The sequence below is a fragment of the Lynx canadensis genome, chromosome E2 (genome assembly GCF_007474595.2).
Source record: "Lynx canadensis isolate LIC74 chromosome E2, mLynCan4.pri.v2, whole genome shotgun sequence".
NCBI lineage: Eukaryota > Metazoa > Chordata > Mammalia > Carnivora > Felidae > Lynx > Lynx canadensis.
Window position 1 is genome coordinate 19,692,998 of NC_044317.1, and position 13,120 is coordinate 19,706,117.

Consider the following 13,120-nt stretch of genomic DNA (forward strand, 5'->3'; position numbering starts at 1 on the left):
GCCTAAAATGCTCCTAAAATTTCTGAGGCCCAAACAAGAAAAAAAAAAAAAAAAGATATCAAGCCTGGAGGAATCCTAAAAAAGGAAAGGAAGCCACTAGCGGCTATCTAAGCTGGAATTTTTTAAATTTTCTATTTTTTTTTCCCCCCAAAGAGGATTTTTTTTTCAAAATAGGTTTCATGGAAATAAATGCCTAGAACAGTGCCTAGAATGCTGTAAGTGCTCAAAACGTATAAATTGAATGAACCAAATGAATGGATGTCATATATGAGGTATTTTAAAGTAAGTGAAAGGCCCTTGAACTCTCCCTTTCCCCCCACATCTACCCCCACCTTTTGGCATCCAGGGAGCTAGAGCTTTTATTCCTCTGTCCTGCTACGGAACCCTGAGGCCCAGGTTGGGATATGGGCTGGAAGCAGGCTTGCGCCTGAATCCCCGGTCTCTTCCTCCTCCTGTGAAGCGCTCACCACCATCGTTCCCTCCCCCATCTTAGGCACGGACCTGTGATGGTGAGGATGCAGAGGAAGATGGCTACCAGCGCCTGGATGCTGACACCTGCCTGGGCAGCCATCTCCTCACAGTAGGTGAACTCGCCATGCTCATTGCATTTGCAGACAGTCACGACCAGTGTGCTGGTGCCTGTGAGGCTCGGCCTCCCGTTGTCTGAGATGAGCACAGGCAGATAGTGGACCTTGGCACGCTCCCGGTCAAACTGTCCGTACTTGACTGTGATGTTGGCCGTGTTATCTGGAAATACCGGGGCTGCAGAGTCAGGCTCTGGCTTTCAGAGTGCCTGTTCCTCGTGCACACTGATGATGTGGCTTGCCTCCTCCAGGGGACCCTCCGTGACTGCACCAGCCCATGTGCAGTCTGCTTCTCTGCCATTTGTATCCCCTGCCTCATGTTTCAGCCATTTGAGTGCAGGTCTGTTCCTCCAGAGAGGGGATATTTTGGGCAGCTGCCTTGACATAGCCTTTAAGAATGGCTCACCCAGGGGGCGCCTGGGTGACTCAGTTGGTAAAGCATCCGACTTTGGCTCAGGGTCACGAACTCACAGTTTGTGAGTTCGAGCCCTGCATCAGGCTCTGTGTTGACAGCTTGGAGCCTGCTTTGGATTCTGTGTCTCCCTCTCTCTCTGCCTCTCCCATGCTCATGCTCTGTCTCTCTCTGTGTCTCAGAAATAATAAATGTTAAAAAAAAATTAAAAAAAAAAAAAAGAATGGCTTGGCCAAAATATAAAGTCCTTGCCTTCTGTTTCTGTGGGCAACTGATACGTCTGACCCCCACCTCCTCTTTCCTAACCCTACTGCAATAACAGGTGGTTCTCTTTGGGCTCAATTAATGCATTTTTGCAAGCTTTGACAATGGGGAAAAATAAAGTTTTTCAAAGTCTTTCAGCACTGGGCTAACTTTGAAGGCTGTTTCTGCTATTCCTGAAAATCCATTAGAAAGTAAAAACAATGCACATGTTCCCTGGGGCACCAAAGGAATGATGACACAGTAACTGAGGATGTCCTAGGCAGGATGGAACTGCACATACGCTTTGGCCCAAATATTGGCTGCCCCTCCCAGCTCCGGTCAGTGGTTCCATGTACTGAAGAATCCCCAGGGAGATTTTTAAACAGATTTTCAGAGCCCTGCTCCCCCTTCGCTGCCATTTTCCTACCCCTCCCCCATCTCCCACACCCACATTTCATTATCAGACGCCAGATAATCTGCCTTTTGTAGGCTTCTGGGAGGTTATGATGCTGGTGGCCAGAGGGTCTAGGGATTCCCTGCTCCAGGATTTATCTAGCCCTGCAGGGTCAGCTCCCTCAGGAAGCTGACTCCCTTTGGGTCAGCTCCCAAAGCAAAGGGGTCGTCTTTTAGATTTCAAATGAAAGCTTGATTACATTTTGCTATTAAGTAACCACGTCTATTATAATTAAAATAATAGCTATATGGCCATTGATACTTTGAGAGAAATTAGAGGATTTCTCACTACATTCACTTAATATCATAACAGGACATTCATGCTGTAAGTGAATCTGGCACCACAGGCTTCCCCCTCTGGTTGTACATGGGGTGTCTTTGGGGTGGCACTTAAGTTTTTCTATCCAATGCAGACCCCCTCTGAGGTGGGATTGAGGTGGAGATGGGGGGTGGGTTGACAAGTATTTTTGCCACATTGTTTACTACTAAAGACAGCTGAACAGTTTGAATGGTTTGTAATTGACCGTCAACACATCGTGGCCACTTTTCTCTAAGAGTGGCTCCTTAAGGATGAGTCTGTGGCTGATCCCTGGGGTCTGCCTCCGCCTTCAGGGACCCTGACCTTCCTCACAGGTGGCACTGCTCTTCTATACAGGAATGATCCTATCCGCCACAGTTTTGCCATCGAGAGAAAGGCAGGACGCTACTCTGTGCTGGGTGAAGGATTGCTCTATTAGACCCAAGAGGGATTTTCTGTTTTCCTCAGGAAGCCACTGAGGCCAACGGAAGCATGCCTACTTTTGCCTGGAATTCAGTCAGCTCAGCATCGTCACTCTTGTAAGCGTATGCTCATCAGAAGCTCTGACTGGCACTGCTGATATCACAGACTCTGGGCTGTGAGGAGTGGACCAGTCCTGTCCTGGGGCCGACCTGGTGGTAAGTAGTCATTGTAGCTGAAATAAGACAAAGTTCACTGTATTCTTGGCATTTGGATTTCACGTTTCCAGTTTTGACTCTTTCGTAGTGACCTCAGAATTCATAGAGAATTTGCAGCTGTGCTGAGCATAGCGATCCAGTGTGGGAAGGACTCCACTGGCTAGTTCGTGAACTGAGCAAGCGTCTGCACCCCATATCTATTCTATATTCCTTGCTGACCTGAGCATCTTATGGAGAATGTGGACTTGGCAGTTTGGCCAGATTAGCTCTGATCATTGCACAGCCCCGTAAGGAGTTGTACAAAATATCCTGTAACTTGAAGACCCCAGTGAGGGCTTGCCCCCACTTGGTTGGCTTGGTTCTTGACCCTGGTGCTTCAAGACTCAAATAACTGTGGCCCCTGCCCTTGGCCAGTAGCCAAGCTGACTACTTTGACGCTACCGTGATTATCTGTCAGGGTGGAAGTTGCTGTCCTCATGTGCTCAGAGAGAATTTGAATTTCACATCTCGTGGCGTATGTCCTTATCTATTGCCGAGATTTGCACGACCAGCTGGAATGTGGAAAATGGGGGACAGTCATTGGTGGTGTTGGGGTGGCTGGGGGATCAGTGATGGTGACTTTGGTATCAGATCTGACCGTGGCTGCATCTTTTCTGCAACACTAACCTAATAGTCTCCACAAAGCCACCCTTTGGACCAACCTCCCCACCATGTATTCTTCATACGTTTCCCTGAGCCTCAGGTTTCTCCGTCGCTATAAAGTGGGGATAACATCACCTTTCCCTCAAGGCTGTTGTGCAGGTTACATTAAGCTCAGTGAAATGCCAGCCTGACCCTGGGTGGGAGGTGCTGCCTCTCAGCCCATCTTCGTGAGCGTGCTCGCCCTCCCAGCTGAGCCGGACTCACCTTGCCCTGGCAGCATTCTCACACACTCTGGGCTCGTAGGGCTGGGCGAACTCTGGAGCGTTGTCATTTTCCATCCATAACTTCATGTGGACTTGGACAATGGATGCTTTGCCTGTGGAGTACCTGCCGGGAGAAAGGGCTCCTGACTGCCATTGACTCAGATTGATGCCAGTCCCAGGGGTAGAAAGTATGGGATGGGGAGTCCTGGAGGGGTGCCCTTTTTGCAGAAGAGAGGGTTATAGACCTTTGGAAGAGAGGCCAGGGTTGGTGTTCTGGATGAAAGGGCTGGGGAGAGGAAGGGAAGGGCGTCAAGCTTCATGCACAGGGATGTTTACTAACAGTTACTTGTAAGAAGTCAAGAAGGTAAATAATGCAAGCAAATTAAGAAAGTTTTAATTAAATTAAATTAAACAAATATAATTTATTTAATAAATAAAATTATTTATTACAAAATAATTAAAGGGTAAACACCTAAGTGAGTTGGGGTTAACATATTAAACCACTTTCAAAGAAGGAACATGTGGCTATTTACAATGCCCATGTAATTACATTTAAAAATGTAATAAAGATATTTAGTATTATATGAAAATGGCTGGTGAAATAAGGCTAAGTAAAATGCAGGATATGTTTTTTATATAAATATTATGGTCTCACTTACATGAAAATATGTATAGAAAAAAAAAAGACCAGAGAAAGTGCACTGAAGTGTCAACAGTAATTATCTCTGTATGGTGGGGTTATAGGGGAATGAGTTTCTTCTTTTCAGTTTTTTCCCCATATTTAAAACATTTTTTAACGTTTATTTATTTTTTAAGGGAGAGAGAGGCAGAATGCGAGCGGTGGGGTGGGGAGTGCAGAGAGAGAGGGAGACACAGAATCCGAAGCAGGCTCTAGGATCTGAACTGTCAGCATAGAGCCTGACATGGGGCTTGAACTCACCGACCGCGAGATCATGACCTGAGCCGAAGTTAGACGCTTAACTGACTGAGCCATCCAGGGCGCCCCATCCCATATTTTTTTTTTTTTCAACGTTTTTTATTTATTTTGGGACAGAGAGAGACAGAAATGACGGGGGAGGGGCAGAGAGAGAGGGAGACACAGAATCGGAAACAGGCTCCAGGCTCTGAGCCATCAGCCAGAGCCTGACGCGGGGCTCGAACTCACGGACCGCGAGATCGTGACCTGGCTGAAGTCGGACGCTTAACCGACTGCGCCACCCCAGAGCGCCCCGCATATTTTTTTTTTAATTTTTTTTTCAACGTTTATTTATTTTTGGGACAGAGAGAGACAGAGCATGAACGGGGGAGGGGCAGAGAGAGAGGGAGACACAGAAATCGGAAACAGGCTCCAGGCTCTGAGCCATCAGCCCAGAGCCTGACGCGGGGCTCGAACTCACGGACCGCGAGATCGTGACCCTGGCTGAAGTCGGACACTTAAACCGACTGTGCCACCCAGGCGCCCCCCCATCCCATATTTTAAAATGAACAACAACCATTACTTAACGTTTAAAAATGTGCGAATGAGATTAGATGGGGAAGAAAGGGGGTAAAGACTGATCTGGAAAACCCGCAAGAGTCCATCACAGTTGGAGCTTGTGTGCCATGGCAGGGGTGATGACCAAGTCTGGGAAGCCCAGAAGGAGGGCGGGGGACACTCTAGGGTAGCACCAGTGGGGCCTTGGTCAAGTCACCGCCCCCCGCCCAGGCCCTGGTGGTCTCCTGGGTAAGGCGAGGATATTAATCTATCTCCTGGAGCTGTGATTTTTCTCATGTAAGTAAAGGATATAAATCCCCAACACTTGGGTGGCTGGGTGGCTCAGTTGGTTGAGCTTCCAACTTCGGCTCAGGTCATGACCTCACGGTCTGTGAATTCGAGCCCCGTGTCGGGCTCTATGCTGACAGCTCAGAGCCTGGACCCTGCTTCAGATTCTGTGTCTCTCTCTCTCTCTGACCTTCCCCCATCCATTCTCTGTCTCTCTCTGTCTCAAAATAAAATAAAACATTAAAAAAATTTTAAATCCCAACACTTGCCTTTCCCTCTGGCAAAAGTTACACTAATCTGGAGAACCTAATAATCTTGAAGTTGGAAGCTGCTTCAGATTTTGAATTCAACCCACTGACTGGCATATAAATTGTCCCCCTCCTTTCCCCCCAAACAGTCTTTCCAAACATCCATGATAATAAGAATCATGTGGTACTTGTTCGAGACACATTCCTTGGCCCCATTTCTGGATCACTGGACCAGTGATCCTCTAGGAAAGGCTCTGTTTTAAAAGGTGCCTTAGGTGATTCTCATCACAGGGACATCTAGCAGGCTCTTTATGACAGTGCTTCTTCAGCTGTAATGTGCAAGAGGTTCTGATTCGGTCTGGGGGTTTGCCCAAGATTCTACCCTTCCAACCAGGTTGCAGGGGGTGTGGGTGCTGCTTGGTCCATCCACACCTTGGGGATAGAGGCTCTATAGTAATCCCAGCCAAGTAGTGCTTCAGCGGGAGCTTATGATACCCCCAGAGCCCCAAAATGACAGATTATGCCTATTTTGAAGGAATGAGGGAAAGGAGAAAAGCCCAGGTCCCCTAGCATCTGGGACCACTCACCGCTGGAATCCAGTTCTTTGGCCTCCACTGTCAGGTTATACCAGGGGTAGACTTCTCTGTCCAGCTCTTTCTCATTGTAAATGTCCCCTTGTTTGGTTATTCGGAAGAACGAGGCCCTTGTCACTGGTCGTTGCGGATGGAGTATCTGCCAGGGGAGAGAAATTCATGACTTTCTGTTGTTCTTTGCTGGGGAGACCCCTCATGGTCTAACCCTTGTGTCCTCTCCATCCTCCTCTCACTGCGCATTGTGTTCTATACCACCTAGAGGGAATCAGGGAGGTGAGATAACCCCTTCGATTTTTAGCAGTGGCTGCCCTGACTGGGCTGGAGGTGGTGCCTCGAGACTCCATCAGTGGCACTCTGAGAGCTGTGGCAGGAGGAGTTTTAATCAGGTGCACCAGAGCTGGGGTTGGTTTTTGTCATTAGTGAAAAGGTGGTTGGGCAAGAGCCAGGAAGAAGTAAAAAAGGAGCTGGAATAGATAGAAAATGATTAAAAAAGAAATTAAATTTATGAAGTAAAAATTGAAAAGTTCTTCCAGAAATCAATAAAAGGTATGAAAAATGAGATATATATATATATATATATATGAGATATATAGTATATATTTGCTACTACTTAGGAAAATTCTAGAACAATAGAATAGAAGTAGTACAAAAGATATAATAAGAGAAAACATTCCTGATCTAAAGAAGACACAAGTCTAAGATTAAAAGATTAAAGAGGTCATTAATATGAGGCATAATTTCTAAAAGAGATCAATGTTTATGTATATCCTGATGACACTTTTGAGTTTTAAGGCTATATGAAGGAACTAAACAGAGTTCAGACAGAAAAATATGTTCTTGTGAAGAAAATCAGACTTATCTCAGATATCCCCACAAAATTAAATTCTAGAACACATTTTTAGTATTTTTAAAGGAAGTGTCTATAGACTGAAAATTATAGGAGCCTATCTGGTATTATTAACATAAGGCAAAAGACTAAGGTATTTGTAAGTATACAAGAACTCAGGAAGTATATCATGCACAGAGAAATAGGGTCTTGAAAATTTTTATGAAACTTAATTTCATCTAACTAAGAAATGTCTCATTATAAAATAAAAGCCTGATGGGGTACCGGGTAGCTCAGTCAGTTAGTGTCTGACTGTTGATTTTTGGCTCAGGTCATGATCTCATGGTTTGTGGGTTTGAGCCCTGCATCAGTCTCTGTGCTGACAGTGCTGAGCCTGCCTTGAGATTCTCTTTCTCCCTCTTTCTCTGCTATCCCCGCCGTCCCCCACCAAAAAAAGCCTGCTTTCAGAAGAATTAAATGAAATGATTGATTTCTTTATTGGTACATAGGAAAGCAATCATGTGTGTGTGTGTGTGTGTGTGTGGTGTGTGTGTGTGTGTGTGAGAGAGAGAGAGAGAGAGAGAGAGAGAGAGAGAGAGAGAGAGAGAGACTGATTTCAAAGTAGAAAATGTCCAGGAAAACACTTTAATTTTACAGGTAGAAGTAAGTTTCACTGGGAGAAGTAAAAATGGATGTATCACATTCCAATCTCTAGGAGAAAAAAAGGAAAAAAAAAAAAGACTGTAGCATATATGGGAGGAAAGGAAAAAGCCATTAAGTTTGAGAAATGAGAAATGTGTAACAAGGTTTAAAACAGGAAGCTCAAACCTATCATTTTTAAAACTGTTTATTTTATTTGAGGGAGAATGTGAGTGAGTGAGGGGCAGAGAGAGAGGGAGACACAGAGTCTGAAGCAGGCTCCAGGCTCTGAGCTCTCAGCACAGAACCCGATGTGGGGTTTGAAACCCAGGAACCACAAGGTAATGGCCGGAGCCAAAGTCAGGCGATTAACCAACTGAGCCACCCACGCGTCCCCAAAACCTATGATTTTTGATGACAAATGTAAATAAGTTAAACCCAAAGCATCTCAGTTTAGATTAAAAAGCAAAGCCAATTACATTCTAATTTTGAGAGACAACTTATATGCCAAGTGAAAAGCAGAAGTTAGAAAAGTTAAAAGTAAAGGTTGGAAGACTTCTATCAGGCAAAGGACTAATATGAAAACAGGACTGGCAAACTTAACATCAGGCAACGTGGAACCGAAGGCAAAGTATTTAGCAGAACAAGTTGGGTAATTCATAAGGATAAAAGTTATAAGTTGTAATGAAGGTAAAATAGTTATGAACCTTTATAAACAGAAAAATTGAAATATATAAAGCAAAATCTCAAATATTCTAGAAAAAATGGATGCAAATACAGTTGCATTATATCACAGAGCAAGTTAAAGCAAAAACAAAAAATACTCTACCACTTGTAAATGAAAAGAAAAAAATCAAATCAATCTCTTAAATAAATTCTTGGATCAGAGTGCCTGGGTGGCTCATTCGGTTCAGTGTCCAGCTCTTGATCTTGGCTCAGGTCATGATCTCACAGGTTCGTGAGTTTGAGCCCCACATTGGGCTACGCACTGTCAGTGCAGAGGCCTACTTGAGATTCTCTCTCTCTCTCCTCTCTCCTCTCTCTCTCTTTCTCTGTCCCTCCCCTGCTTGTGCTCTCCCTCTCTCTCAGAATAAATAAATACACTTAAAAAATCAATTCTTGGCTCAATAAATAAATAAAACTATCATTATAGCTTATTTAGAATAGTGTGGCTATGAAAACAGTAGTCCCAAAACTTGTGCAGTGTGGCCCAAATCTCCATTTTTGGGGACATATTTTTTTTTATCTTAGTAAGAAGACCTGATTTCTTAGAAACATTAATTCTCCCAAATTGATATAGAACAATTCTCCTTAGAATTCCAATGTTTTTGGGGTGCCTGGGTGGCTCAGTCGGTTAAGTGTCCTGATTTTGGCTCAGGTCATGATCTCACTGTTTGTGGGTCAAGCTCCATGTCAGGCTCTGTCTCATGACAGCTCAGAGCCTGGAGCCTGCTTCAGATTCTAGTGTCTCCCTCTCTCTCTGCTCCTCCCCCACTCACACTGTCTGTCTGTCTCTCTCTCAAAATAAACAAACATTAAAACAATTAAAAAAAAGAATTCCCAATGTTTTTTAAACAACAGATAATTAATTTTATAGTTCATGTGAAAGAGTGAATGGTTGAGAACACATAAAAGTTACAGGAAGTAAAAAAAAGCATGAGGGAGGGACTTGGCTTGTATCTACTAGGTTTTTGTAAAGCTGCTACAATAAAACAGAATGGCTTTGCCACAGAACAGTGGCTAGAACAGAGGATTCAGAAATGGGTTCAGGTGCATAACAAAAGGTGGGAAGTGATGACTTATTTAATAAATGGTGCTGCCACAATTGGCTAGCCCTCTGGAATAAATGAGACTGTGTTAAAATCAATGTTACATGGCTCTAGAATGCATGGGTTAGAACCATATTTTGGTCCCAGAGGGTAGAGGCTGGGAGCTAGTGGAGATGAAGAACAGGTGGTGATGAAATGGGCATGGTGTGACCCCCAAAATTTTGAAAACAATCAAAACCCCCGAACAAAGAGACAGACAGACAGACAGACAGGCAACCATCAAATCTACTGTAAACGTAAGTGGATGTTTGTGTGGGCATGAAGAAGAGGGGTGATGGAACAGCATCAAGCCACAAACATGAGTGTTACCTGGAAGTGGGGGTTACTGATGTTTCTTTGCAGATCTTTGTGTTGTTTTACTGTGTGAAATGAACACTTTTCCTTTTTGGTTTTGGGAAGACAAACTTCATAAAACATGTTCACAGATGTCATCTAGTTGGTTACCCTCTTGACCATCAGATCTCCCTAGATGGACCTGTGAGAGCCAGTTATTCCAAAGAATAGCCCCTCCAAGGTAGCGCAGCCAGCGGATAGCTCTGATGGCCAGGACTGAGCTGGGCAGAGGTGCCTGGGCAAGACAGGGTCCCGCCTGGTCATGGGGGTCAGTGGGAAGAGCTCGGGCTTCTAGTCCTGCCCCTGTCACAGCCCGTGTGTGTGCCAGGAGAAGCCATTCTCCCCATCCGGGCCCTATTGTCAATCCCGCAGATGCCAGGATCATTGTGATCATCATTTTCGTTACACCCTCTACCCCCTTACCCAATGCTCCGCCGAGCTGCGTCGGGGTCTTTGGCCCTCACTGAGCCGATCAGAGGTTTCTTCTGGTTCTCCCACAGCTGGAAGTGGTAGAAGGGCTGCTGGAAGGTGGGGGGTTCATCCACATCTGTGACGTTGATGATGACTCGGGCAGTTTTTTCTGGTGGAGGCAACTGCTTAGGTGGTGGAGGTTGATGGTGGGATCCGTGGCCTCGATGGTGAAGATGTATTGCTGAATGTATTCATAGTCCAGGGGCTGTGGAAGGGAGAAGTGCAGTGAATGCCTGCTCTGAGCCAAGCACGTGACATGTGGTCTTCATGGCAACCTTGCAAGGTTGCACTGGGATGACACCAGTTTCACGGATGGGGGAAGTGATGTTTCCATGGTCATCAGAGAGTGGCTAGGGCTCTCTGTCTGTCCTCAGCTTCCCTCCACTGCATCTCGACAACCTTAGGGCACCCCCAGCCCTAACTCTGTGACTGGCCCTGTTTCTGAGCATTGAGGCCACACAGTGGGCGAGCCACAGTCCTGCTCTCAGAGATCACAACTACTAGTTCTAGCCACAGGTCCTTAAGTATGTGCCTTTTCTTTGTGGTTTCGCTCAAGATGCTTCTCCTGCCTTTGCCCACTTCACAATCCCTACTCAAGAGGCCAAATGTCTTCTCAGAACCCATCTTGCCTCCCTGACACAGGTAATTGCTCCTTGCGTGGGTTGCTGTAGCACTTACATGCGGCTACCCTGTTCATCTATGCTTGTCTGCCCCGCTCTTTGACAGCTTTGGTGCCGTGGAGGCCATGGGACTCACCTAGGTGCTTCTGGTCCCCAGTGCGGGGCCAGACTGGGGATAGCCTCAGGAGAGTTCTGCTGCAGGAATGGCCCAGCTCAGGCAGAGAGGTTCTAGAATGTCCCATTTGAGGTGGGTCATCCCTGGCCCAGGGCTCCCAGTCCTCTGCATGACCATTCTAGAGGCATTTTATGTCTCTTGCCTCCTCTTCCAGATTCAGTTGGCCTGACTACTCTGTCTGTATGCAGCAGCCACTGCCAGTAGCCACTCCCACCCCCACCCCTGTAGTACTCCCCTGCTTCCTACATGCTGTGGTTGTCTGCTCCAAGTGCCTGTATCACTACCAGGACTCTACTTTGGTGGATGCCCAGGGCAGGCCAGAAAGTGTGAGAGTGAATGCCCTCTGGGGCCCTCAGACGACCCTGCAGCTCCCTCACCCTCAGCCCCTGCAACTCTGAGGCGTATTTCACACTGTGCCCTGGGTGTTACCAGTGGGACTGTGCCCCACTTGCCTGCACTATTAACCTGACAGTTAAGGAACCTGTATCATTCCCTTTTTTTTTTTTTAAAGCTTATTTATTTATTTTGAGAGAGAGAACGAATAGGGGAGGGACAGAGAGGAGAGCAAAAGTGAGAGTGAGAATCCCAAGCAGGCTCTGCACTGCGAGTGTAGAGCCCCATGTGGGGCTTGATCTCATGAGTGATGAGATCATGACCTGAGCAGAAATTAAGAGTCAGGTGCTCAACCAACTGAGCCATCCAGGCGCCCCTGTATTCTTTTTCTTATGTGTCACTGCTCCTGAGACTTCCTGGGATCGCTTTCCAAGTAAATTATTTACACTCAAATCCTTGCTTTAAGGTCTGCTTCTGGGATAACTCAGCCTAAGGTACTGACCCTTCTCTCCTGGCTTCCCTTTCCCAGCTCCAGGGTCACAAGCTCATGAGCACTTGGCCAGCTCTAAGCTGACCCAGAATGTGCACCTTCAATGGCTTCTGACCTTGGAGCAGCCCCTGGGTGAGTCCTGAAAATGCCAGGAGCCCTAAGCCCCACATCTGATGTCGTTGCTGCATGCCTACAAACCTTCATGGGCTTGATGATTCCCTCGTTGTGGTTGGGGTCCGTCTCGATGGTGAAGGTGTCCCTGTATTCGCCTTGCACGATGCTGTACTTGGTCATCCGGTTCTGGGGCTCATCTGGGTCCTCAACAAACAGAGAGCCCAAGGAGCTGCCCACACGGATGTCTTCAGGCACCGCAAATGTGTACTTGGCTGATGCAAATAAGGTGCCCCCGAGGGCATTGGATTAATGAGATAGACAAGGTGATTGTCCCTCATGCTATCCTAATGCATTTTTATACAGGAAATCAGCATGACAAAATAATAATAATAATAATAATAATAATAGTAGTAGTAGTAGTAGTAGTAATACCACCACAGGAATTTTGGGTCTCAAGGCAAAGAGATTCTGCTCCATCTATCCTTCCATCCCTCCGTCCACTTAACAAATAGTTATTGAACACCTACTGTATGCTGGGTCTTTTGCTAGGGAACCTATCATTTGACAAGAGAGTCAAGTCCTGCTGTGAGGGAGCTTCTGCCACAAAGAGTGAGGCCACCGTCATTGGGATGGCTGAGCCTCTGAATTACACCTCAGCATCAGAGGGTACAAGTGATGAACCATCTGACTTTCCTTCCCACCCTTAACCGGGGCGTGTGAAAAACTCTTGTCAGACATTTTTTTGTGGGGAGAGAAGCAGTCTGTGTGTGGGCTCAGGGCTCAGCCTCAGCCCTGGATATGGAACTTTGCTGTATCCCTGTTCACCAGCTCACAGGGATTTTCTAGCTAGGGCCTGGATTTTTCCGAGCCCATAGAAACTGGGTGAAACTGTTCCTATCTGGTAGTGGGACTCTGGGCAAAGTGGTGGCACACAGCAGGGAGTGCGATTTCCCTGTGGCCTGTGAAGGCACCATGGCAGGTGGTATTTGGAAAGCCTTGGGAATGTGTGCAGGGATGGGGAGAAGACCCCCTCCTGGCACCAAAATGACTTTTCTGGGCTTTAGGGAGAGGTAGAGGGACTCTGGGCTTCTCCACAAGATCCCCCAGGCCACTGAGTCTGGAGTATCCCAACCCCCATCCTCCCCAGGGCCCTG

At 46.5% G+C, this 13,120-nt stretch overlaps 1 protein-coding gene and 1 long non-coding RNA gene across 2 annotated transcripts in view; one reads left to right on the forward strand and one right to left on the reverse strand.

Annotated features, from left to right (window-relative positions):
• Positions 1-2,906, forward strand: part of LOC115502937 — a 40,763-nt gene extending 37,857 nt beyond the window's left edge. The window contains exon 3 of the long non-coding RNA XR_003965244.2: positions 2,459-2,906. This is a non-coding gene — a long non-coding RNA (uncharacterized LOC115502937). The remainder of the gene's footprint in view (positions 1-2,458) is intronic.
• The window catches only part of CDH5 (cadherin 5), a 34,223-nt gene that overhangs the window by 3,438 nt on the left and 17,665 nt on the right, over positions 1-13,120 (reverse strand). The window contains 9 exon segments of the mRNA XM_030298781.1: positions 499-747; positions 3,070-3,100; positions 3,103-3,146; positions 3,149-3,179; positions 3,531-3,658; positions 6,131-6,253; positions 10,179-10,353; positions 10,356-10,439; positions 12,051-12,238. Coding sequence (XP_030154641.1) covers positions 499-747; positions 3,070-3,100; positions 3,103-3,146; positions 3,149-3,179; positions 3,531-3,658; positions 6,131-6,253; positions 10,179-10,353; positions 10,356-10,439; positions 12,051-12,238 — 1,053 coding nt within the window.